Here is a 27,541-nt window from a genome sequence, read left to right on the forward strand (position 1 = left end):
AAACTTAAACCTTCCTCTTTCATTGAATGAAGAGTATTGAAAAGTGATAAAATCTAAGTTGTGTAATAACGTCACATTCTTCACCTTTTCCATGTGAAATTATTAACTCAATAGATAATCTAACTACTACCAATAACAGAGTAATTTTACTTTTTTTCTAAAGTAGTGGTGATAAAATGAGCTATTTTATCCTTTCATAGTGGATGTTAATATTTAAGGCAATTTATTATTACACATTTATTGTGCAGCTATGCCTCTCTTTATTAGCCTGTTGCAGTTCTGAATATGCTTTTAAAAATTCTTAATACTTTCTGTTTTCTAACATTTTATACTGTGGAAAGGGTTGTCATGTAGAAACGTTAAGGCAGCAAATTACTTATGGTGTATACATTGGAAAAATTATTTGACAAATGCACGTAACAGAGATAATTTTCCACTAATTTGGTCTGTGGTCCTTTATTACCTACAAACAGTTCTTTCAGGTTTTTGAGAGGAACAAGAAAAATAATCTTGTTATTATGGCAGAGGTCAGATAATGAGTATAGTAGTAAACACCTGAATGGCACATTCATTTTTATTCAGTAATGGCAAAACTCTTCAAACCTAATTTGAGCAAATTTTCAAAGGTATTGTGAAAATTCTCTTCTTATACCTATGGATATTTTATTTTACTTGAAGACTCACATATTTTTACTGTGTTAGACATCTGAGAAAGAAAGCTGTCTTTTTGAGGCACTGTATACTTTTAAGTGTGTTTGATATGTACGTGTTTGTATGTGTGACATGTAAGCAAAACCAAAACATATACACTGAAAAATGTGGATGCTTTTTATAGACTTCATACTTTTTAAAAATGTTCAGTAAGCAATCACATTTCATGTTATAATTGGAGTCTTTGAAACTATGTCTTAATAATTGCAGTTACTTTAGGTTAGATTATTCCATCGGAAATGTTGTTGCTTCCAGCTAAGTTATAGTAAGCATATTGCTTAATTTCAACTTTATTTCCTAGGAGGTAAAAAACCGTTGTGTGTGCTTTATTAAAAAAGCATGAAAAGGTGATGCTCTCCACTGTTTCAGAGAGAAATACAAATTATACATGGGAGAGGGAAATACCTCTGAGAAGTCACACAGAAGATGGTCAGAATACAGAAGTGGTAGCATTCAGGCCCTGCTGATGACCAAGGAAGTTTTCCTTGTATGTACAGGGTTAGTGTCCCACTCTCCTAATTTAAGAGAGTGGTCCTGATGAAGATGATGATGCTGATGGTACTCTCATCCTGATTTCCAGGTTATGATGTCCTCAGTAATGATCAATGTCTGTGATCATTATTGGGTCTGAGCCCATTCCGTGTGCCACCGAAGCCAACCTACTTTAGTGTCAACCTCAGTGAGACAGTGTTTTGGCCCTTTGTCAACAAAAGATGAAACAGGCATAAGAAATTATATTAGGAATCTACAGCTTTCACAGCCAGGTTGTTTTGATATGGTAAACAAACAGAAGCCCCAGGGGAAGGTTATAATCAGAATATCGTGAGACCGACAGGATTAGGTTTGTGCAGAAATGGGGAATTCAGGAGACTGATTCAGGAGGTTAGTTGTCCTTGGATGACTAGGTAATCTGTGTCTCCTACAGGAGACAACACAGATTAGGAATGTAATTAAACTGATTTCTGGAGGAGCCTCTCTCCCCTTAGTGTAAAGTTTGCATATGAGTATAATGAATAGCCTACAGCAGGCTGCTAACAGAGTTATCTAAAATCGGTCAGTGTGGCAATACTTTAACATTCCTAAGCCCGTGTAATCTGTCCGTAACCACGCTCAGTATTGTGAAAATTGTGTGCACAGAAGGGGAGCAATATTCTGCATGTGAAAGAGTATCATTGGCCTATCTAATCCTAGGGCCAACATTTCAAATTAAATGTAAAAAGATTGAAGGAAGTTGATTTATGGTAAGTGAAATTTCATTGCAAAGAATATGCTTTATTTATGGAAGATTATAATTTTGAACCACTAAGTATAAAAACTTTTAAAATTGTTTAGATGATTAGCGGAAAAATCTGTGGTAAATAATAAATGGTAACCTAAGGGAGAGAATGGTTTTAGATGTGATTTCTGATTTCTTTTTATCTTAAAATTTCCTATGTTCTTGTATGACTAACTGTGGGAATTGAATACTTCAAAATCTGAGGTAGGCACTTCACTCTTTACTTATGACTGTTGCAGCTTTGAGATTTAGTTAAAAAAATACAGTGCTGGTGGCCTTATTTATATCTGTCAGTACAGATAGATGACAACAATGGTTACATTATATTTTTATGCTTCGCTTTGCTAGTGGATTCCATTATCACAGCAATACATCTAAACTTTCTGCAGTGACGATCTTTCAACCACCCAGATACTAAGAGAAAACACATGTGGATGAAAGAAGTTCTGTCTCATTTATGGATTAGGCAGTAACTGGTTTCAGTAAGCTGTCAGCAAAATTCCCCAAGACGGACAAACTATTTTATCACGTACAGGAATGATGAGCACAGCTTGAGGTCCAGATGGATTTTGTTAAATCTGTTGTATTAAAAGAGCACCCTGGTTTTCCTAGGCGCATAAACAAAGTTAGGTAGCTGATTTTCACAGGCAGTTGCGTATATAACTACTGCAATGAACTGGGTTTCATGTTGCCTCCTGCTCAAAAGTACTAGGGAAAAAATGAAGCATATTGGACACACAGCTTGTGCTGTGTGAAATACAGTAATGCAAATGTAGTGGTTATGATTACGAATTTAAATAGATCCATGCCAGAATACTGGCGATCCGTATGCGAATCTTGGTTACACCACTCTCAACTTAGAAAAAGGCCTTTGTTTGAGGGTTCTCAAGGCTTAAAAATATAACCTTAATAGTCTGCACCAAGTGCGTTGCACTGACATGTAGGCTAAAAAACGGAATGTGTAAATAGTCCTGCGTCTTCCTTGGTTAACGGAAAGGAAAACGATGAACCAAGTCTCTTCAATGTCCTTAGCTCTTGCCACTGCTAGTCACCTGGTTTTAAGGAAGGGAAACAGATAGGTAATTTCTGCTTTTCCCACTAGAGAGTCATTATTTAATGACTCCAAAGAGGAAAAATTAAGAAAAAGTTTATTTCTTCTTTCTGTTCTGTTTTCTAGTAAGAGTCTAAGCGAACAAACTGCTATTAGTCTAATCTGATGTATTTTTATGTGTCTGGGAGATAATGCAGAATGAATTGCTTTATATGATTGCACCAGGATCTGCAGCAGCTGACCTTCAAATGGACCTTAGGGATTTAATTTTACTTTAACTGAGCTATCTTTCTATCTTGAAAATCAGCTTTGGCCCCATTTTGTTCTACCCCTCAAAGGCACAATCATTACAGTCCTCACAGTTCCCAGCGAAAGAAACTTCACGAAGGAAGTTCTTTCACCGTCATCGTCCTGAAGTCCAAGTAACTAAAGTATAATGGATCTCTGTGTACCAATTAGATCAATTAACTATGTACCTAAGCAAATAGATGATATTTAATAATGAATTGCATAAATTAGAGAAGAGATTTGTTGCTGTGTTAAGCACTATATAGGTTATCAGGAAAAGTGGCTTTTGTGCATTCCATTTGTTTACCTCACACAGCTATGAAATTAATTTACACATTTTATGTAACTCTCATTACATGCTGGGAATTACTGCAGTTGCAGGAGTTTTCTAGGCTACAGCTATGATATATTGGCAGAGCAATATGTAAAAAATGCACCTTCATTGACTCTTACATATTAATATTACTGGCACATTTTCATTAGCAATTATTTTGATTTTTTTTCTAAAATTTGGCTATATTTTGAAACAACCTGCAAAAAATGCATAAGCACTATTTGATTCATAATACATACTTCTGTTGCATTTGAGACTTAGAAATAACCGTACACAGAAGGGTTACTTTTTGATAATGGCGAATGACTAACCTTTCTAATAGCCTTCATACAGAAAAGGCAGAACAATGCAAATAAAAAGAATGTATTTTTCACATACTTCTCACCTGTATCCTATCCTTTCTAAAATAAGATAAGTAATAATATATCTCAAGCTTAACATAATGAAAAAAAACGCCTTGCATTCACTTAAGTCATAGTTTTATGTTTGTACTACTACTTTCTTTGCTACGGTCTGTTCTTTTTATCAACTTTAATCTCTTAATACTTTCACGGATTTTTTTTAACATTTCATGTCTTATTTAAACTTTTCACTACCAACCTCTCAGAAACTGCTTATATTTATTACCTTCTTACATAATTCTGTGGGCTGGATCCTGAAACACTTGTCCTTTATTGGTTAGTACCTGCCCTTGTGTGTATTCAGTATGTTCTACAGTTCTTCCTCTCTGCAACGTACCTGATGTTTGTCTGAACTTTTTTTTAGGAACCTGTGACACATAGTTACACTGATTTCTCCTGTTTATAAATTACCTCTGCCATCTACTCAACAATGATATTTCTTTCTCTGCCTCTTGTTCTGTTTGCATTGCAAAATGCGACTGTCATCCTTTCTCAGTCTGTTCTTACAGTTTTCAAAAGAGTGCTTTAATTCAGTTTAGTGACAATTTTCATCTTGTGCATTTCAGATATTCTCATTGTCTTGCACTTGTCGTCTTTGCCACTCATTACTTTTTATATTTCAGTTTTGAAGCACTTTGGCCATAATTTTCACTACTGCTAATCCAGATCATGTAGAGTTTAATGGGAAGTGTTCCATTCATCCTTGTAACATTTTAATCCAACTTTTTATATATTTCTTTTGAAGGAACAGAAGCTTTATAATGTAGTTATTTTTCCTTCAGACATTCTTTGTTGCTCTACCCTCACTCTCCATACAGATTCATTAATTCTTCTCATTGCCTGAAAATGAGTTCTGCTGAAATTGTGTCCAAGCATTTTTTCCTTTCCCAGGTCTTCCACCTATTTAAGTCTGACGTCTTGCAAATGTTTGAGGTTGCCTGTAATTTCGTGTATATAGCAAATATAACTTAAATGAATGTAAAGTTCAACGGCAGCCATAATGAACTATTGCAGTCTTCATTCTTTCTTTTGTCCTATGATTTATTTTCTTACCTGTTCTGAAGCAAAATGTTCTTTCCTTATTCCTATTTATTCCTTGACAGATCCCTTGACAGCACTGTATGACTCAGTCTTTTCCTTGCATTCTTGCATTGACTTAAGTCATAGTTTTATGTTTGTACTGCTACTTTCCTTGCTACTGTCAGTCCTTTTTATCAACTTTAATCTCTTAATATTTTTACAGGCTGTGCAACAAATACGATATTCTGCATATTGTTATTTTGCAGATATCGGTTAATGAAATAACAGTACAATTTGCAGCTGCTGTGGAGAAAATCACTTTCTCTCTTCATTGACCAAAAAAAAATATTACAAACCCATATACCAAAGAAGCATAGGCAGTTCTGTTTATAACAAATAGTGCCCATGGAAAATGGATTAAAACAGAAAAGTGAAAAAATGAGCTTTTGTTATATTTAAAATTCATCACATTTACAAGAGATAATTTAGCAGCTTAGGAAAATCACTTATATATGTATTTGTGTTTTGATCTGCTTTTTTGAAAATGCTTATGGGAACATAGCTAAAATGTTAGTAGAAGGTTTTGTAATTTCTTTGTATTGCATAGCTCTTGACTATTTTAGAGTCAATGGGGAGACCCAACAAAATGCTCACAAATGTACTTTAACGCCTTAACTGTGTGTTAATTGGTTGACTGATACAGGTTTATAGCAATCCCAACTATACTTTAGGATGTGTTGATGAATGTGGATTTTCTGGAAATCTATGAAAGGGTTCAAAAGACAATGAGTGTAGATTGGATAACAGCCTCAGGCTTTCTGGCACACCCTTTTTCATTCCCTCTAGGAGAAAACTTTGTTACAGTCTTATTCTATCAAACTGTGAAACAGAATAGTGGCATACTATTATATTATACTATGTTACTGTGCAGATCATATGATATAATTTTGTTCTAGTGCAAGATCATAAATAGTATGGAGATAAGGTCATAAAAGGGTATGATTGGACCCTAAGGGCATAGTCCTGGTTCTGGCAGCATGCTGTTATCCACTTGGCCAATTTGGTCAGAAAAAATAATGTTTTTTAAAAGATGGTTTGCGTTATTTAAGGTGAGTTACAGTTCAGGTTAAGCACAGTAGCTAGTAGCACATTTATTACTTAGTTGATATCCTTTTTGTTTCTTTAAGGTTGTGATTTCATACATTCTTTCATTAAATTCCACAAAATACCTGTAGTACAAATACTGGGACTGGGGTGGGAAGGTATGATCACTGTGCTGGACAATTCATTCTCATTACAAGTCTTTATTACTGTGTTCTGCAAGAACATAAATGTTGACGCAAAACTGGGTTATCCGAGTTTTGGTTTATGAACAACAGGAAAACACAAATTTAGTTCAAATTTAGTGTGAAAACACAATTTTAGTTCTACCTCCAAGCCTGAATCAGTTGGAGACAGACTTCTCATATAGGATGCCAGAAGTTCAAAGAGTAGAAAGGAGCAATGTCCACCTAATATAGAACAGATGATATGGTATGAGCTAGCACTGCCTCAGCCATAGGCATTTCCTCTTGTGAATGAAATAATAAATGTGTGTTTCTGTGTTAGATGTATATATAAAAAATATATATCTATAAAATATAAAATATAGATATATATATAAAATGCACATACATATATAACATTTATATATAAATAAACAACTTTTTAAAAAATATATATATGTAGATAGATAGATACATATACGTAGATATAACCATATATTAATTCACCAGGACTGGGATAAAAAGGCAAAAGAAATGTCTGAAAAATATTTTTCGTGGGAAAATTCAGTTTTTTTGGTTTCCTCCTCATTCTTCCTTGGCTGTCCATTTGAGGAATCAGGGATCTTTTAGCTGCCTAGACTGTTTGGTATGGTGAGGAGCCTGGAAACTTTTGTTTCCTGTGGCATCTCGCCAGGCAGGCTTGGGATTTGGAGTCAGGTGAACCTTAGAATATTCTCTCTCGTGCTTTTTGCCAGGCAGGCTAATGAGAAGTATGCAGCCAAGGAGTTTGTTAAATACATAAATAAATAAATAAATAAATAGAAATTGTGGACAGCACAATCAAGATCATCTGGGGAAATTTTTCCATTTAAAATTCATTCCTTTTAATCTATTTTTTTTTTATCATTCTAATAGAAAAGTCTCAAACAGTTCTGGAGTGCAATCACCCTGGTGATATAAATGCACTTTATAAGATCAACAGCATATTAAAATTCAATTATGCCAGTAAGGTAGAAAGACTTTGATTACATACTACAAACCCCTTTGCCTTTTGTCTAATTTTAACAGATCACACAGCTGGCATTTTAGAACCACCATGTGACTCTTAACATTACAGGAAAATGACAGTGTGATGTAACATGATCCTTCTGATCTTTCACAAGACTGATAATAAAAAGTAGATGATATTCAGGGTAACGCTGCATGGGTTACTTTTTGAAGAAGGAGGTTAAAATATTTTCAGCTTGATTCATGCTCTGTATCCAGGTTTATAGGAGCTCCATCCTTCAGCTTTACGTGGCATACACACTTTCAAGGAGTTACTTCTTTCCTGATATACCATGCTATTTGTATAGCAGCAAAACAGACTTTCTGGCAGTTTAGTCCAGTGTTGAGCAGCCACTTGCCTTCCCTCTTTATCTTTGTTCTTATTTGCCCATTTCACTTCACTTTTGGTGGGAGGGCATTTAAGAACCTTTAATATTGTAGCTTATATTGACTTCCTAGGATCCCCTACAGCTTTTAGGGCCATTTCTTAGCCCTTTTATCCTGCCTGCGACTGTATGCCCTCGATCAATTCCCTGCCTCTGTGGAACATGGTGCATAGCTCCCCAAAGTGACTGACTGTGCTGCATGGCCACGTGGCGCAGCACAGAGTCCTGGTTCCTGCAACCAGCATGGCTGTAGTACAGCGGTGGTGTTCCTCACCAGCATCTCAGGGTCAGTACAATCTCTAACATCTCTGTAGCTTCCTTCTCAATACTACCCCAGATACCTCTGTGCTGAACTGCCTTTCTGGGTAGTCTCAGCATGTTTATTCCATTTTCTCATGGCATTTCACCAAGGGAGCAGTGACAGAAATTACCCAGTGTCACCGTTTCATATCTGCTGTGTTGACTAGTGTTTCCCTGGTTTGCAAGAGAAAATATGGCGGCTTGATTTCCACCTGGAATCCAGTTTGCAGACTCCAGATGATTTCTAAGGATTTGGGATGAGATGCATGTATACCATCTTACCTCTTTTGAACAGGATTTGCCTAACCAGGAGCATCTGCCTTCTCTTCCCCTAAGCGTTAGGTGAAACGGGATAGTTGTTAAGCATGATGCCAGAGGCCAGAACTGTTCCTGGCCCAGGTCCAGCACTGCAATTGCCCCCAGGACTGAAAGATAGGGCTGTAGCTGCGGGAGCAGCAGGGTTTCCTGCCGGCTCTGCGATCAGGGTCGGTCTCCTCTGTGGTTTGTATGTCCCCTTCCTGCCAGTGTGCCGTGGCTGGGCTTTGCAGGTGGCTGCTGTGGCTCCTCTGAGGAGTCAAAGCTGTGACCATGTCAGGGAAGACTACTGGGGTATTATGGCAGTGGAAAGGGTCTTGAGAGCAAGCAGCTGAGAACTAGAGGCTTTGAAAATCCCTCTTTCCAACCCTCTGACAAATAAATCCTTCCTTGTTGTAAATACTGTAGTGTTAAACTTCTACTGTGCTGCTTTAATACAGGCATATATTTATTAAACCTTTGTGTGGATCTATAAGCATAAAAAATGACTGTTTTAAGCAAAAGAGCTTTATTTTCTGACTGCCAGATGTTACCTACAGACAGATTTGGTAGGATGGACGGCAGCAGGTAAATATGTGTTTATAGATTTAGAAGAGTGGGTAGACTTTAGATGTGGTGTAGTTCACAACTGTAATATTGGGGCCAGCAGCTGGGAAACAGGCATCTGTGCAAAACTTCTGTGGGTCCAGCATATCCAGTGCTAATTGAGAAGGAAAACCCAAAGTCATTAGGAACTTGATGCACCTGGTTTATGAGCTGTTAAAGTTCTCTTTTTCCCTTTCATTTGTCACATTACTTTAGAAAATAAATTTACACAGTCACAGTGGAAATGATGCTTTACTGACATTGACACATCCATCAATGCCTTTCAAGCCTGTATGGAAAGTTTGAAAGCAGTCTATAAGCTGACGTTTCATGAATTTGCTAGTGGATGGAGTCTCAAGTAATATGCATGGAAGGAAAGCATTCTAGCAATCATTTCCAGATAGGTGCTTCATCTATTTATTGCTATTAAAAAGAAAAAGGAAAAAAAGGATTCCGTCTGTCTGTGGGCTAGCTTATCAACAACTCGGCAACATCACTGAGATTAAGTTATTTGATCGTTCCAGTTACTTTGGAATTGTTGCTTGAGGTAGAAAAGCTATGATACACTATGGCAATGCATCCTATTCACTCTATTTTTCCAGCTCACTGTCCGTGTTGATTGTACTGTGTATCATTTTACCCTTTACAACATAAATGCACTAAGGTTTTATTTGACATATCATTTTTCTCACAAACTTCTTAGTTTAGTCAATGCAGATAACCAGCTAACCATTTCTAGATTCCTTCATTTTAAATATGTTGAAAAAAACACGAGTGGAAGATCTTATCAAAAGATGGGCTGTTATGCCAGGCACAAATTTAGCAACTTCAGCAAAACATCCTATGTCACATTTGCATCATAAGTCCAGACATTATTAAGAAAGATAGCTGTAAGTGAAACATATTTTAATATGCTAATGACTAGATAGATAAAAACATACAAACTATTATGATGTTATTATAATTATGATACTATTATAATTTATTGTAATTCCCACAGAAGTTATGGTCATTTAAAAAAGCACTTTGTCAGCATTACTGTGAAGATATATGTCAGAGAACTGAATGCTGTTCTGATATATTGAATGATTCCTTTTTGCCCTCTTAAGACTGAAGTACTCTCTTTTTTACATTCATCATGTGCACATGTGCCATGTGTAATTGGCAGGCACAGAGGCAATGCTGAACCCTTTATTGGGGTTTAATTTGGTAAAGTAACAATAACCATGCATCCCATTCAAGTCTCACATTGTCCCTTGGTTTGTGCCTTCCCCTTGCTTCTCTTCAGGACTGCTGTGCCAGTATGGGAAGACCCTTCTCCCTGGAAGGCTTCTCCCATCCACTCTATGCTTAGGCTATCTGCTTCAGTGGACTAGCAGAAATTGCTTAACACTTTTCTGGTAGACTCAATACCACCAGGTGTTTCTTATAAGTGCTGCCAGTCTATAAAGCTGGAACTAGAGCTCTGTGGTTTCTGCTGCTACTCAGAAGAATTGCTGGAAGATGCAGAACTGTAAGAGACAAATGCAATCTGTGACTATCAGAGTTTCTGCTTACTCAGTTCTCCACCACTTCCTTAATAATGCAAGGAATTTGATGTTGTGATTGCACCTGGCTTAGGCACCTGTCTCTATCCTTAGGCTGTGTGGATCCCGAAGGATGCACCTGCTCATAGAAACTGAAATTATCTGGCAGGAGGACTTACGTAGGCCGCACCTTTGACATATCCCCTATGCAAATTTCTAAAAAAATAGAGGCATGAATTTGCTGTTTAGTAATGGCACATTGTTGGGTGTCAAAAGGTATATGCAGCTCTTAGCCCTATAGCACAGTATATCTTCTGTTGCAGAAACACCACTCGAATGCCTTAATAGACAAAGGTGCATTTTCCTATGGAATTTAACTGTGAGTCTAAATACGTCAGGGCTTTCCTAACGAAGCCTCTGATTCATTGCCTGGGTGATGCATCACATACGTGACCTGTGCTGCTGTAACAGTAATGAAAACTATGATGGGATGCTTCTTTCACATAGCTCTACTGTCAGGAGGGTCACTTTTCTTTAGCAGGAATTTTTATGAGTCCACGTTGGATCTGGTATAGGAAATTCGTTCCTAACTGCCAGACTGTGAACCCAGCCAGGTTGCTGGAGAAACTAGTAGCTGATATTTGTGCTTAGTACTTTTTGTGGATAAAAAAAAAAAAAAGCACAAAGTTTTAAGGTGCATTCTGTGTGAATTAAGCTAGACTTCAGTAAATCAGTCACTGGAAATTTGCCTGCATTGTCTATTCCTAAGACAATTTCTAGCAAACGAGACAAGTTATAACAATATCCATTATTTCATAATCTGTGCATTGCATCTCTCATAAAAATCTGCATGTTTGCATTATTACATATTTTTGCCAGTTAATTTGTGTTTTCTATCCATGTTCAATTTGCATTCATTAACTCATAGTTTGCTGATAAGTGTGTTCTTTCTATACATGTTCAAAGAAATTCTTTAATTCAATTTCTCTGTTTCTTCTCATACAGTCTCACAGCCAGATATGCAACTCAGTCTAATCACAGTGGAATTGCAACCAGTCAAAAAAAGACTTCTAGGTCAGTTAAATATCTCTAATTTATTGCTTGTTAGTGATACTCAAGCAAGTATATGCCCATTGATATTTTCTCCTTTGGACATAAGCAAACATTAAACAATGTGTATTTATGTTATGCGTGCAAGCTTTGCAACGATGAGCTCTGCCATGGGAAAGCCTTGTATGGACTGGAAGGAGCTGATTTGTACTGTATATTAGTAATATTTCTGGTTGTTATGTATCCTGCATCTTTGTACCCTGCATGTAAAATATTGGATGTGAAGGATTAGTTGGTGATTTTAGTGCTCTCTACTCTCTGGCTCAAATCCTTACTTTAGTCATGAGTGAAAAGAAGTTTGGGAGTCCATCCCAATTCCCACTAGCTCTTTTGCGTGTATCACAAACCCACCTGAGAAGTTGAGTTCACAGAGCCAAGTTCACGCAGAAGCAAAAAAGAGCAGAAAAAAAGAACCACTTCCAAGACTTCTGCTCCGTCAAGAGTAGCCCGCACACAGTCCCCACTAACGAGATGCTTTGTTTTGGCAGTGAATTTGACAGAGCTGTGTGTAGGAGCTGACCTGTTTCAGATTTCATCAGTACTTTTACTTTATCACTTCCATGAGCACTAAAATCTACAAGCCAGATTGCAGAAGAAAGAAACTGAGGTCTAAAGCTTAATCTTTTTTCTAGTTTTTTTTTCTGTGGGGGATAATTAATGTGTTCATTAATTATACCTTTGCTGTACAGTTCATTGATGAGAACAATGAACTCTAAATTGCATAATCTACAATAAAGATTGCATTTTGCAGTATAGCGCACTAACACAATTTGAGTTGCTGGTGATAGCTTGGAATGAGCTATACCATGGTCCAGTTGCTTTGCACCTGCATTTATAGGTCTTCAGTTTTCCTTATTGCTGATGCTCCTGTCTTGTCCACATTCAACATGTTGGGGTTAACAGTCTTATTGTCTAATACTTTAAATCTGTGGCAGTGTTTCCGAAGCCTGTTCAGAGGTATGTGACTTGTCCCTTATTTGTTATTCTCCTCTTTGCATTTCCTTAGCTGCTTAACATGATTCTGAAAGAGCAATTTAAAACCTGAATTCAATTAAAAAAGACAGAAAATGAGGTAAACTGGAAAGTGTGTAGAGCAAATGACCTCATGTATAATGTGCTTACTGTGGCAAGTTCTCGAATTCTGGCATGCAGAATATATGCAGAAGTATTTTATATTTTAACAGAACAGATGAGTTTCCAGTGTTGCACATGCCTTCTCATTGCTTTTTTCATTACCTTTGACAAATGATCTCAGGGCTCTTACTGCCTGTCAAATTAGGGTAATGAGAAGGAGCAAATGGATTTTTAAGTTTGTTTTAGTACATTCTTCAGGGAACAGAAGATCACTCGAAATCATGGGTCACGGTAAAGGTTAGCATGCGTACAGCTGCAGAGCAGAGACAGTCTGCTCTGGGCTCGGCACAGAGACTAGCAGGGCAGGCTGGCGGCCAGAATGAGCCATAAAAATAACTGATGGATTAGCTCTCTGAGGCTTAAATTGGTAAAGGAAGAGAACATGGAGCTGTTTACATATGTTCGCTAAAGAAAATAAAATGATTTGAACATTTCTGCTATACCAGTATATTAAACAAAAAAAAGTTTGGAAGAAATCTAACATTTTGTAATTCTTTGTGACGTGATTTTTTTCTCCCTTCTGATGCTGCTCTTTCATAATATAGTGAAACTAACAGAATTCTATAACTCTGGTATAATTTGTATTGCCACTATTAAAATAATCATATCATTCCAATAAGTGAGAAACAGAAGAGAGAGATTCTTCTCCTATGGCAAAAGCCTCTTGCTGATTCAAGCATTTCATTTTGCCTATCAGATAACAAAACTGGAAGGGAGTGGGGGTGCCCACAAAGACGCTGCAGAAAGTTTGAAGTAAGCATGTATTAAAGAATCTTACATCAGAGAACAGATTCAGACAGAAAAAAGATGCAGGCTTACCCACACCATGGACAAGAAAGTCTACATTTTTTTCTTTAGCATAGCCACACAGTAAGGTTCAGATGGTGGCAGCAAATACTAACAAATGAACTGTATAGTCTACATTATATACTTCTATCTAAAAGGTACACAGGCATCTGTAGCATCTAGCTAAAATATGTATTTTCAATATTTTTCATTTAAAATAAGTGGAAGTGCTTTAACCAATAGCCCTCTGTAAAATAACCAAAGATGATAACTAAAAAGTCAGCTTTTATGCTAAACACTGTGAAACATTTACTAGAGTAAGAGATATGAAATATTTCTCAACTATGTATTGTTGTGCTTTCTAATCAATTTCTGTAACATTTCCTCTTCAAAAGTGACAGATTTAAATAAAAAGTTAATATTGCACTTCAATGGTTTTTTAGGGTGAATCTGTTTTAGCACTGTTAATGGCAAATGCAAAGCATTTTCTTACATGTCTTGTGACTCTAGAAAGCATTTTTTTCCCTTTTGTGTGTGTAAGGATAAGCTTTTATTTTCATTTGTGGAGTCTAACTAATTTGAACCCTCCTGTTCATTGTTGCTTACTTGAAATCATTGTTTTCAGTTGTTGGTTTTAAATTCTGGTCTGATATTTGCATACTACCTCCTCTATATGTTGCATTATATAAAATGAGCTGATTTCTCATTATACCATTCCAGGCTTCCAGGACCCTCAAGGGTGCCAGCTGCAGGCAGCAGTACCAAAGTCCAGGGAGCTTCTAATTTAAATCGGAGAAGCCAGAGCTTTAACAGCATTGACAAAAACAAGCCTCCACAATATGCAAACGGAAATGAAAAAGGTAAGTGATTAAAAGTTACTAAGCTCACTCTACATAATATACAAGAGGGAAAAAAAAAAATCACCTGAAGAACCCATCCACAATGGTCAAAGAAATGAATGTAATATTTAGACTTGGTAAGGAAGACCTATGGAGATAGGGCTCTGAATTAGGACTTGTGGTTGAGTTGGGATTAAAGTTCAGAACTGCAAACTTTCAATATGTTATAATTATATTTTATCCCTCTTTGATGGAAATATCACTGGGTGATTTTTCTGAAGTAAAAATGAGTCCATATTGGATGCCTATAATCTTGGTCCATATTCAAGTCTACTCATACCCAAAGGAAGACTGCCATAATTTTCAGGGGACTTTACATCTTAGCCTCTAACGGAGAAGAATCAGAATATTATATTTGCATCACAATATTACATGCATCTATTCCTTCAGAACCTTACCTAGTGTATATGTAAGTCTGAATAGAGGATTGGAAATTAAGTCAAATGTAATGAAATTTTGCAGGGATTTGAATTCAGTGTTCGTGTTTTATTGCCTCCTTTAAATATGAACTTCCATTATGGAACAAACAGATTTCCCTGGGTCCTTCCATTTCTCCCACCCTGACACCGTTTTCCTGGAAAATGTGCCTCTTCAGGCTTTATATCAGAAAGAATAATGTAAAAATTCAGCTTTCTGAGTTGTGTAACTAATCCAGCCCCTTCCCCCGCTTCTTTCTCCCTTTGTGTAATGAACAGCATTTTATTCATATCTCTGGGTTAGAATACAGTTGAAAATGATACAACATACATAGTACCCGTTTGCATCCTTGGGGTCTGTGGGAGGAACAAGTATGCAGTGAATGTTCTTCATCCAAGCAACAGGCAGCTATCCAGATTTTTTTTTACAAAATTCTGATGAACACACTTTGCCCCTAGCTGTATCTGAAGATATAAAACCATCCTTTCAATAGTTATTTCTTTATTTTTACTATCAGAGTTGAATGTTTTAGATAGTTCTATGGTGGGATTTGTTTTATCAAGGACTCATTTATGGCAAGACATCCAGGCTAAAACTAGAAAGAGATCAGAGTGAAAACTGAGCAGACACTGTATAGTTCACAAATACGATAGTGAAGTTATGAAGTAGGAGATGTGGCTGCTTGAGTGAAGGTATGTACGGCAGTTTAGGTTTTAGAATTGCTCCATAATGTTGACCTAAGTTTGCTACTGAAATATGTGAGAGGGAAATGATTCAAGGTGAGACATGCTTGTAGATATTAATATTCTTAGCTTGTTACTTGGGAACTGTCTTTTGACTGCTAAAGTTTGCATTACATTGCACGTTTACGTGGCTTTTTGCATGACGGATTTCTTTACTTTCCCATTTCTTTACAGCAGAGAATGAGAACCTTGATGAGATTTTTAGTGAATTCATCACTTGCAAGAGGATAAGGGGTGGCTTTGTTTGTGTATAATCATTCAATTCATTTTACAGGATATAGAAAATGTAATGTTGCATAACTACAGAGTACTATATCTGAGATGTTTCTGTCTGCTCTTTTTTCTTTCTTTCAAAACAGCAGAATGGATGGAAGAACATTGATTTTACATGAGAATATAAACCAAATAAAAGTTTGCTTTAGAGTATAAAGCAGAAATTAATTAGCGAAAATGACTGCTGTGAGTGGAAAGATAGCGAAGTGATATTTTTTATAATACCCTAAAAGAACACATGAGAACCTGTATTTGAATTCACCATGCTACTTTTTTGCCTAAAGAGAAAAACAACTGAATCATGCTAGATTTTAAATTTAATTATTGTAGTGGTTAATTTTTTAATATTACAATGAAATTTCCAAGTAGTCTTTTGACACTTTTTTTAAAGTATTTGAGGATGTTCTGTGACCTGAGTTTTTTTGAATAATTTATTTAGAAACAAACTTCAACCTTCACAATAGTAATCGTAATAATAACAAACACCTCTTTAAAAAAAAAGTGTCACTATACGTTGAAAAACTGATTCTTCCTTACAGCGTGGCACACATAATAAACCTTATAATTCAAATTTTGCTTCTGATGCAGATGCTTGGAGCAAGATAACCTTAACAGCTTCCATTGAATGGGTATACAGTCCACACACTCTAATTTCTGAGACATGGATCATACAGTAAATAGTTTGTAATTCTGCATGAGCGATGTATAAACTGAAGTGGAAAAAGAGATGAATTGCGCTAGGTAAATAGTCATTAGAGGTTGGGACCTCCAGACCTCTTCAAGGGCAGACTACTTTTGGTACATTTTTCTCTGCTGTATACCTTCCTGTATGTGCTATAAGGAGACCTTAGAAAAGATATAAGGCACAAGGGTTTTTTTCAACCCAATTATATGTAATACTTGAAATCCATTCCTGCATAACATGGTTTCCAACTCAGTCACAGTGGAGAATGGATATGTAGTCACAGAGTTAAAGAAGACATGAAGGTGATCCAAAATAAGATGTGATACAGGCCTTTTGGTTAGTATTTCATTATTTAGTATGTCATTAATGTTATCTCCTTTGAATGTTGCGTTGGGAGTAGTTCACACAGTAAGAAACCTAGCTCCCTTGCGCAAATGCAGGTTTGCTCTTTATTGAGTACAGCCCAGTTTTCACCCACAGACCCAACCCATTGCTGTACCAATGTAACTGGTAACTGTGTGTAGCTGTGGTTAAGTCAGGAACACAGAATGCACCAAAACAATAAACATGCCATTAGTTGAAACTCATCTGTGGAGCTTTAGAGAGCTGATCTTTTTTTTTTTTTTTCCTCTGGACTTTGCAGCTTATGGATGGGTTTCAAAGAACACATCTGTTTTCCAGGTCATGTCACATCTATCTGCTTCTGACTTAATAAAATAAAGACAAAAATAAAACTATGAAAATGAAACTATTTGAATAAAGTAATTATTCACATTGCTAATAAGATGGATACCCAGGGTGTTTTGAGTCCAGCAAAGAAATAATGTTCTAATTCAAGTCAAATTTTAAAAACAAATATTTACACTTTAGAGCTTAGAAACACTGTATCTGAACACTGATAAGGGTCTCTATCTCATGGAGTTTAATTGCCTGCTTTTCAATATGTGCTGGTTTTGGCTGGGATAGAGTTAATTTTCTTCATAGAAGCTAGTATGAGGCTATGTTTTGGATTTGTGCTGAAAACGGTGTTGATAATACTCAACCCACAAGTTTTCTCACTTTTACTCTTCCGATTCTCTCCCCCATCCCACCAGGGGGGAGTAAGTGAGCGGCTGCCTGGTGCTTAGTTGCCAGCTGGGGTTAAATCATGACACAATGGAATTTAATAATATAAAATGGTGTTTGGGTATTGTCCAAACTCGGTTTCAACAGTATTTGGTTATTTTGCCCATACCAACTCTGAGAAACTCTGTCCTGGAACTCCATTGTCTGATGATGTGAATCATTGTTCATCTGTGGCCAGTACGTACATCTATAGCTAATTTGTTTATGTTTCTTCTGGTGTCAGTATTTTCCCAGTTGTCCCTGGTGTTGTCTTCCTGTGCTGATAAGGGGTAGCTACTTTCTTATGGACAGCTGGAAAGCGACAGTTGAACAAGCTGAATTCTTTTAGTCTCACCAGATAGACCTCCTGTTCCTCCAAACATCCTTAGAGCAATCCCTTGCAGCTCTTCCATTTTCTACTAACCTTTTTTATTGTGAGTGACTAAAATTGGATACTCTAATCTGGGCACCTGCCTGCTACAGAATATTTAGATTATCAGTACCTAACCATGCTGCAATGGGGGACCTGTTGTCACAGAGGTCCTGTCTTCTCCAACAGCGCAGAACACAGCAAAGATCATGGACAAGAAGACAGAGGATGTTGATTATATACTGGACCCAAGTCTAAGCCCACGTGTCCTTTATTGGTGCAACAGCCTATGAAAAGTGGACTTGAAAATGTCCATTCGGTTGTCATGTTTTTGCTGGGTTCTGGTAGAAATTTCTCTTTTTGCACTGAACACCTGGAGGTGTTGCTGTTCTCCTTTCCTAATGCAGGCTGAGCCCTGAAGCACAGAGCTCTTGAGCAGAATGTAAAAGTGTTTTCACCACAAGCTGATTATGCATTTCAGCAGTAAGGGGATTAGGCTCTAAACAGAAGCCTGTGTTCTTGTGAAATTTAGTTTATAGAAATATGAAATCCTTGTCTTAGTTTGGATTCACTCTGTATCAAAATCACCACAAGGTGGGGACAGATTTCATATAATGAACAGCTGAAGCTAAGTCCCAACTGAACGTGCAGAAAGCAATGAATGATGTGAAGCTTCAAGTAATACATTTGGGCTGAGGGGAAAATAAATCTTTTTATTCCACATCTTTAAACATACAGACAGACTCTCAATTTCTTGAGAGTGTGTAGTCCACATTCCTTGCGGAAACATTAAGGATACATTTTAAATTGAAGATTAAAGGCAAGTTAAAGTTCTCTGTAACTTTTTTGATGCTGTTTATGGTTTGTGACATAGGGATCAAATAAGTACCAGTGGTTCCAGGAACCTGCAGTTTTCTGCTATATACGTAGCAGAACAAGCTATTGATGAAACGGTAAATACTCTTCTTTTTACAATTCCCCCACCCCACCCCGCCAATGAGTTTAACATTATATAGCAGGAAATATAGCAAGGCATACATTCTTCTTTTTAATCAGATGCTTTTTTTTTTTTTTGAAGTAAAACTAATAGCCTGAAGCCATACAAATGTAACAGAATTGATACAACAGAGTGTAGTAGCATCCCGCTGTTCACAGATTGTTACATGTATTCTGCATTAGCTTTGCATATTCTTACGGTGAATTGATCTTCTGCAAAATTATTGGGATCGCTAAAGACCCCAATCCTCCTGTGTAATTAAGGCAAGCTAAGTGCAAGGCAGGACGTGTGCAAGAAGGTCCTTGTGCACACCCAGTCCTGGGCTATCAGCCATGGGGCTGATCCCTGGTATAAATTAAGAAAGCCTGAGGGCTGCAGTAATTTCCAACAGCTGTTGTTGGCCCCAGGCTCTCTTCCAGGATCTGAGGCTCACCAGAAAATAGCAGAGGCCCAGCCACAATTCCTGCCTTGGTCGCAAGGGAGGGATCAGTTCTGCAGCTGCCCACCAAAGCTGCTCCATGCGCATGGTGCTACCTGGAGCTGGGGAACAAGCCATAATCTCACCTGTCCCAAATAATGCTCTGAGGCAACCCTTACCAGTTAAAGTTTTCTTATCTAGTAAGTGGGCAGCAGAGGTGCTGGAAACCTTCTGTGAAGGTGGACTGAGCTCGTTTAGAGCTGTGGGGTTTGTGTATCAGGCTGAGAAGCACACGAAAAACTCTGGGCAGATGGAATTATACAGCGTCTATTGCAGGTGGGGGTGATTGGCCTGCCAGGGTACAACTGTTAATAGAGTTAAGCAAGTAAAAGCTGTTACATTTCTGTCGTGTTACTTTTGTTCAGATTTCTTTTTTTTTTAAACTAGAACTTCTTACATGCTATTTAGAGAAGTAGATTTTGTTATGTTTACGTTCTCTTTGTTAAAGAAAAAACAGCTCCCCTTTCAGGATGCTCAAAATCCTCCCTTTCCTATGTGTATTATAGCCTTCAGACTTCCAGGTGGGTAGTCTAATCCACACTAGGGCCTTAGGGCTGAGACTGCAAAAATGAAAATGATGCATAACTTCAAACTCTGTGCTGAAAGGACAAATGTCTTCAGTGTCCTCATCTACTATATTATCCAGACAGAAGAGCCCCAAGACATGGGTTTGGCTTCATGTGTGTATATAACACATCAAGGACACTTTTTTTGCCATTCCATGAACTACATTTGCATTGCGTGTTTCGTAGGCTTTCTTGTTCTGAATTTGATATACTATAAGCAGGCTTATGCCTAATTCACTGGCAGTCCCGAGACTGAATGGCAAAACAAGATAGATACACTGAGAGAAAATATGTCATCTGCTGAAATAGTTATCTACCACAGATTTGATTGCCATTACCACTTCATTTCTCTGGTGCTCCAGAGTAATAGTGTTTAGATTCTCAGATATGTCTTGGAAATCTGAGCTTCATACAGAAGAGCTTAACCCTTTCGTGCATTGGTCTGTTTTGCTTAATAAGGCTAGATGACTTCTTTGAAAATCATGGTTGTCGATTCGCATAGTTTGATTATTGCAGAAGGAGTCTTGTTCTCATTCATTCTGCAGGTTCACTGAAGTTTCTGAATAATGTAAACGTAGGGAAGATACCAGAGCCACGCAAACAAGCCTTCTGTACCTACCTGAGCTTCAAGCCCAAAACAACTATTGTTGCTGTACCCATGTAGATGATATATCACTGTAACTTTCAAGTATTGACACTGGTGAAACTGTTGATATTTTTTTCCCTATGAAAGTGCACCGGGATAAGTTCCTGAAGTCAGCTACTAAAGGTTGTTAACTGTACTTAAAAACAAAAAAAGTATAGTGACCTGCCATTTTTTGCTTTTATGAGTGTTGATCGTATCCATTTAATTTCAGTATTATTCAGTCCTCCTCCTCCTGCCCAAAACCTCAGCTTTCTTGCACATGTTTTGCTTTCACTAAACATCAAAACCATCTTTCTCTGGTTTTGTTTTTCTTCCAATATTGTAGCATTCTTTTTTCTTCCATGTCTCAGTGTTTTATCATTAACAAGCGATTGGAAGAATTTCTTTATGACTTATTAAAGATAAAATCTTTAAATTGGAAGGTTTAATTTGCATAATGAAATGGTTACAAGGAAGGTGTTTCCAAGGGTCTCTTGAGCTCATAGAAGTATTGCACAACACCAAGATGGTGGAAGGGAAAGGCATTTTTGATTAGCATCCTTCATGTTCCATGCACATGTAAATTATGTTTATTATAAATCACATGTAACTGTGTTTTAAATGCCAGAGGAGTATGGTATCACCTTCAAGCAGGAGATGGGAGAATAACTGTACCATTATGGTTCTTTCTGGTTTTTAAGCAGATTCACCAAAAGGCCCTCACCCATCTGCAGGCATGAATGGAAATGTGCAGCATCCCACCAGCACCGGGCAGCAGCAGGTCTCTGCCATACCCTCTCCAAGTGCCAGCAAGCCTTGGCGCAGCAAATCCATGAATGTCAAACACAGTGCAACCTCTACCATGCTGTCCGTGAAACAGCCTAGTCCCGCAACCTCCCCTACTCCATCTTCAGACAGGCTCAAGCCACCCCCTTCTGAAGGCGTGAAGCCCCCTTCATCTGGACAAAAATCTATGCTGGAAAAATTCAAGCTGGTTAATGCTAGGACTGCTCTGAGACCTCCTTTGTCGCTGAGCTCAGGACCCAGCGACAGTGGGAGAGAGGATGATACCTTTTCAGAGTGTGGTGAAATGGATGTCTTAAGTGGTGGGGTGAACAGCGGCGGCTCCACAAGTAGCAGTCCTAAAGTATCACCGAAGTTAACCCCCCCGAAAGCTGGAAGCAAAAATCTCAGCAATAAAAAGTCTTTGCTACAGCCAAAGGACAAAGAGGAAAAGAACAGGGACAAAAACAAAGTTTGCACTGAGAAAACAGTCAAGGAAGAGAAGGACCAGGTCACTGAAACATCTACAAAGAAGAGCTCAAAAATTGCAAGCTTAATCCCAAAGGGAAGCAAGACGACAGCAGCCAAGAAGGAAAGTTTAATACCGTCTTCTAGTGGGATCCCAAAACCTGGATCAAAGGTGCCAACAGCAAAGCAGAGCGCTTCATCTGCATGCACGGGAAGTAAAGAAGTTGAAAAACTGAGGACTACGAAAGGAAACCAGTCCCAATCAACACCAAAATCTCAACTTAGTGAGAAGGCTTCTCCTTCCTCTGGTCTTGCTTCTTCTGAAGGGAAAGAACCAAGCGCAGCTCTTACCCCGGGGTCCTCTGCGGCTCTGTCAGCCTCGATGGCTGCAAGCAGCGGCCAAGGCACGGGAAATGGTGTCGTCCAGCTTCCTCAGCAACAGCAATACAGCCACCCCAACACTGCCACAGTAGCTCCTTTCATTTATAGGTAAGGCCACAGAGGGAAACTGGGTTTGTCTTACCGCTTAGGAAAGAGAGCTAAAACAGATAGAGCAATGGTGGATCACACTGCTATGTTTCTTATCTCCCAGTTTCTGTCACAGCATCGCGCACATGTTTTCCTAATATTATTTTTTGTTTAATGTTACTATATGAATAATTCCAAGAACTCCGAGTCTCTACCTTGTACAAAAACAATCCACTGCAAATATTTGCCATTTAAAATTCAGGATGTTTTGATTAGAAATACAAATCACATGATACATTCCCTGTGCCGCTTTTGAAAGGTCACGGCTGAGTCAGGTTTCTACTGCGAATATCGTTGTGTGCAGTTTAAGAACCTCAATATTTATTTGCTGATATTCAGTAATATTTGCTTAAAATACACTGTTCTCTTAAAAAATCCTAAAATAAACTGCTGGTGTTTTCAGAGTATGTAACAGTACTAGTAAGATATTACAGGAAAAACCATACACAATATTTTGGGCAGAGAGAAAAGGTTGCTGTTTACAGGTCCTTTTCCTGTTTAGTTTTATACGCAAACTAGGTATAGATTAACTCCATGGAGGCAGTTAATTTTTACAGGTGATACAAACTCAGCTGGTGCCCAAAGCTCTGGAATAGAGGAGTGAAGAGTTACATGTATCAACTTTGTCTGAATTTATTTTGCTATTTGATAGAGCAACTGAAGAGAAGCTGAGAGATTTCATTGTTGTACAGCTCAGAAGACAGAGTAAGTGTAGAAAGACTGGCAGGCTGGTTTGAGTAATGATTTCAGATGTCAGCTGTTGGAGGGCTTTAGCTTCAGTTGTGGGTAAATTTAACATCTGATAAAATGACAAATACATTATTAAGCAAAATATACTGGCAGTTTTTGTTAGTGAGTAGTACTGTAGATAATCTTGGCTAAAGATTAAAGAGGTGCTGAAGTAGGCTCTGAGGGAGTATATATAGCATTACACACAACTAAACATAGCTTCAAAACCAATCTGGATGAGTGATAAGCTGTTTAAGTTAATTCTGAAAAAAAGCAGTTCAGAAAATCATATGGGGGGGAAAAAGGCATAATATAGGTTATATTTATTCTAATATGTGTGGGTAGCCTCTTGAGTTGCAATTAAATGTATCACTGAATGTGCTTATTATGCATGTTTCTTTATAACTATCTAGAATAACTTCAGTGATACAAACGATTTGCGGCATGGTACATAGGATGGCCTACATATGTGTTAGGGTGCATATATAAAGAGAGAGAAAAAGCAGCTATGCTTTGTCTTCAGATGCATGTGCTATTTAATGGCAATTTTACCACATATTGATGCCATTTCATTGCATGATGGAGATACCTTATCATTCTTTTAAGCTTCATCATGAAGCAAAATGTATTTTGAATTTTAAAGGGTGATAGAAGCATGCATCTTCCAGTAAAATTTGGTATTAATAATAATCTGTTTGCTTCAAACAAACAGCAAAGGAGACTGTATTTGAAGCTAAATCTCGCATGAAAATAAAATTCTCAGAGCCAAGGTCTGATCTCAGAACGCCATAAACCCAGAGTAATAGATGGACTTTGATGAGGTTACTTCAATGTGTATCTCTGTAACTGAGAGCAGAATCTGACCCAAAAATACACAGTAACTACATTTCTTACAATTCTCAAGGGCTTTGTAATAGTACACAATGATTTGTAATAGAAGAATATAAATATAACCAAGGGTAAAATATCCATATTTCCAAAGTCAGCATATTTATTTTTGTGGACATATGGCAAGTAGAAGTGTGCATAAAGCTGGGGTACTGTATTTACACTTTCTTGCTCTTAAACATAACTGTTTTCTGAGCAGTCACCACAATGTATACACAGAATTTTCAGGTACGCATGTTAGCTGCTAGGACAGTTGTATACATCAATGAGTTAATAAACAACAGTTACCATTCAGACTAAGTTTTTTATAGCTAGAAGGAATATCTAGGCTCTGTACGTTTGTACTGCTGTCCTTGTAAAAAGTTGCAATATAATTTAGTAACAATACGGTGCATTTTATCCAGAATCCTGCAGAATACTGCAATATACTACTGTGATGAGTTTAGGCTGTTAACACAAGGACAAGTAAGCTAGTGCTTTTTCTGGTTTGTTGCTCATACCTGCAGATATCATATATTTTGCAATATGTGATTATTACTCAAGAGGATATTACTGTAGATTTGTGAGTAAAAGAAAGTATTCCAAAGAGTTGCTTTGCGGCTGGCATGTATTTTGCTTAAACAGAGAATACAATGCTATAACAGTTATCAACACTCCTGTTTTCAAGGAGTTGTGTATTTTTATTAATGGATGGTAGATAGAAAATACTGTTTCACTAGGAGGTTCTGAAATGATATATTGCACTATTCAGCTTTGCACTCTTGGTGTTTTGTCCTGTCTGATATCACATTGTATTTTTATGCCTCTTAAACACAGTGGCATGGAAATTCATATGGGATTATTACTTCTCTACAAAGATTAGCAGCAACAGTCAGAGTTGCATTTCAGATCATCTAAATGGGTATAATTTAAATTCTTCCATCCTCCTCAGCAAGTGATTATTTATTTTCAAATGCCGTTGTGAATGTGTTATTTACAGTCCCTTATGTGTCCCCTCTGAAGTTGACTGGAGGGTCCGACTGATATAAGAAAGGCTGAAGTGGACGTAATTTAGTTGCCAGAAAGCTTGATAAGAGAAATACAGCAGGAAAAACAACTAAAAGGAAGGTGTAAGAGACTGTATAATTGTTTAAAGTATATCAGCCACTACTTTAAATTACACATTCTTCTACATAGACAGAATTGGAGGAAGATGGAAATTGTGCCATCTGCCAGAGTCCCTTAGACTCGTATTGAAATTGGCCATAGAATTTAGTTATCTTCTTAGTGGTGCTTAAATTTCAGATGGAGAAGAGTAACACAGAAGTTTAATGCTTACTAGGTTACAGTGAAAACAGGAAAAAGAGGCATTAAAGAAAAAAAAACCACGTAGTCCGAATCTTTCTCCTAAAATGTTACTAACAGAATAACAGTTTAATTGCTCAGTATTTGGAGTTCTTAGCTTTTCTATGAATTGCTCAAAAGTGTAATATAATCTGTAATTCCAAACATTTTCTTGCCCAGAGAAGAGCCTGTTGTATGCAATCATTGCTTTATTTTTTGTGAGCCAAATTGTGTAAGTTTGCGTTATTTCCATAAAATGGGAAACATAACTAATAGACCAAGGAGTTACACAAATGTTACCTCACTCCATGGGGCAAATCCTTAGTTGATGTAAATCATCATAATCCTACATGAAATATGTGTTATGTTGGCAATTAACATTTGCTGTGGATTTGCCCAAACAGTAAAGGAGTATTTCAATAGGAGAACGTTGAGTTGTAATTGGAAGCATGTACTGCAGTTTAGTTTTATTTTATTGACTCTTCCAGTAACTGCTGTAGGAGCTTAGTGGGTCTCTTTTCCGTGGCTGGAATATAGAATCTGAAGTGCCCAAATCCCAGGGGCTGTGGTGCTCAGGAATTGCTTATTGCTTGAAATGCTGAAAGTATAGAAACTGCTGCAGAGAATTAGCTGACCACTCATCATCCTGAGCTGCACTTCTATGTTGTGCATCGCTTAAATTTCAGTTCTTCAGCTAAATTTGTAGTTTAATGATAGCGACATCTGGAAGAAGTTTCAGCACTGTCTGAATTGAGACCTTGCAGAGATACTCTTTCAGTGTCAATCCTGGACTACAAAAAACAGTTTGGCACTCCTTTTGTCCCTGAAGAATAAGAAACTGGTAACTTCAGCTACATAATAGATTGGTATAGAGAAGATGGAGCCAGACTCTTCTCTGAAATGCAGGGTGATTGATAGGATGAGAGGTAACAGATGCAAGTTACAGCAGGGGAGATGCTGATTAAAAGTTAGAAAAAATATTTTTATCTTGAGCAGGCTGCCCAGAGAGGTTGTGGAAGCTCTGTCCTCAGATCTATTCAAGAATCAACCAGATGAGGCCCTGAGCAACTTAAAGTAACCAGACCTGCTTTGAGCAGGTCATTGGACCAGATGGCATCTAGAACATCTTTCTGATCTAAATTACTTTATGATTCTGTGAGGACTAAAGTGTTCAATAGATAGAGGCAGAGAAAGGAAACATCAGTATAATAAATAAACATGTTACTAGGTACTAAAATCTTCTTCCTATCTCCTTTCCTATATGGTGATTGAAACAATTCCGTTACTAGAGCATAGCTTCAAGGGTGCATGGGAAGTGCAGAGCTGCGACAGATGAGAAGGAGGATATAATCTGGTTGCACCTCTGGAGGCACAGTGAAATTCAATTCCAGCTGCCTGTTCAGGATGTTTTTATACTGGCTTAGGGAAAAAATTAAACTACTCTTCAAGGATCCTGCAAACACAGCATCTGCAGGGTTTGTTGAAGCCATATTCATGTCCAGTTTTAATGACTAGAAGTTACTTCTGGTCACTGATTGTGGAGTTAAAATTAAGTTTTCAGTAAAAGACATTCTATCAGTTAGTTGTGTTTGTTAATAATAGATTGTGCTGCTAAACGTACTGCAACTCTTTCTTTAAAAATGTGATGATTCAAAGTTACACTGCAATGCTTTATTGTTTTCTGTTATTTACATTACTGTTGTGAAAGTAAACCAACAGTCACCACCAAAATTTTGCAATCGTAGGTAGCGCTAAACATTGCCACCCACCAGTTTTACTTGTAACAAAAACAGAGTGTTTAGAAAAATCCTCCCATTTTCTCATGCTTGATTTTCAAGTAATTGTGTAAGAAAAGTTTCCAGTGTAGAGGTGTTGGCTTAAGAGATGGGATGATAATAAGCACAGAAATCATTATAAACACATACTTGATTAATGCTGAGTTAAAACAGTAGCTTGATAATTCAGTTGCTTGCTGTTTATGATCTGAAGTTATTCTTTTAAATTGCCATACAGACAAGTGTGGCCTTATTCCTTTGACTAAATAATCAATAAAATGTAGGATAAAGAGCCAAAAAGGATATTCTGTCCAATCTTCTGTCGCTGGCAACCATATTAACCCTTTCATAAACC

The 27,541-nt window shown here is 37.4% G+C and overlaps 1 protein-coding gene across 2 annotated transcripts in view; it reads left to right on the top strand.

Moving 5' to 3' along the window:
* NAV3 (neuron navigator 3) overlaps positions 1 to 27,541 on the top strand; it is a 270,974-nt gene that overhangs the window by 115,199 nt on the left and 128,234 nt on the right. The window contains exons 6-8 of one of the 2 annotated variants that reach the window (XM_075150396.1): positions 11,511 to 11,579; positions 14,256 to 14,395; positions 21,394 to 22,432. In XM_075150396.1, the coding sequence (XP_075006497.1) occupies positions 11,511 to 11,579; positions 14,256 to 14,395; positions 21,394 to 22,432 (1,248 nt within the window). The remainder of the gene's footprint in view (positions 1 to 11,510; positions 11,580 to 14,255; positions 14,396 to 21,393; positions 22,433 to 27,541) is intronic. The other variant, XM_075150404.1, reaches the window with a different exon arrangement.

This window comes from Calonectris borealis, chromosome 1, assembly GCF_964195595.1.
Source record: "Calonectris borealis chromosome 1, bCalBor7.hap1.2, whole genome shotgun sequence".
Taxonomy (NCBI): Eukaryota; Metazoa; Chordata; class Aves; order Procellariiformes; family Procellariidae; genus Calonectris; species Calonectris borealis.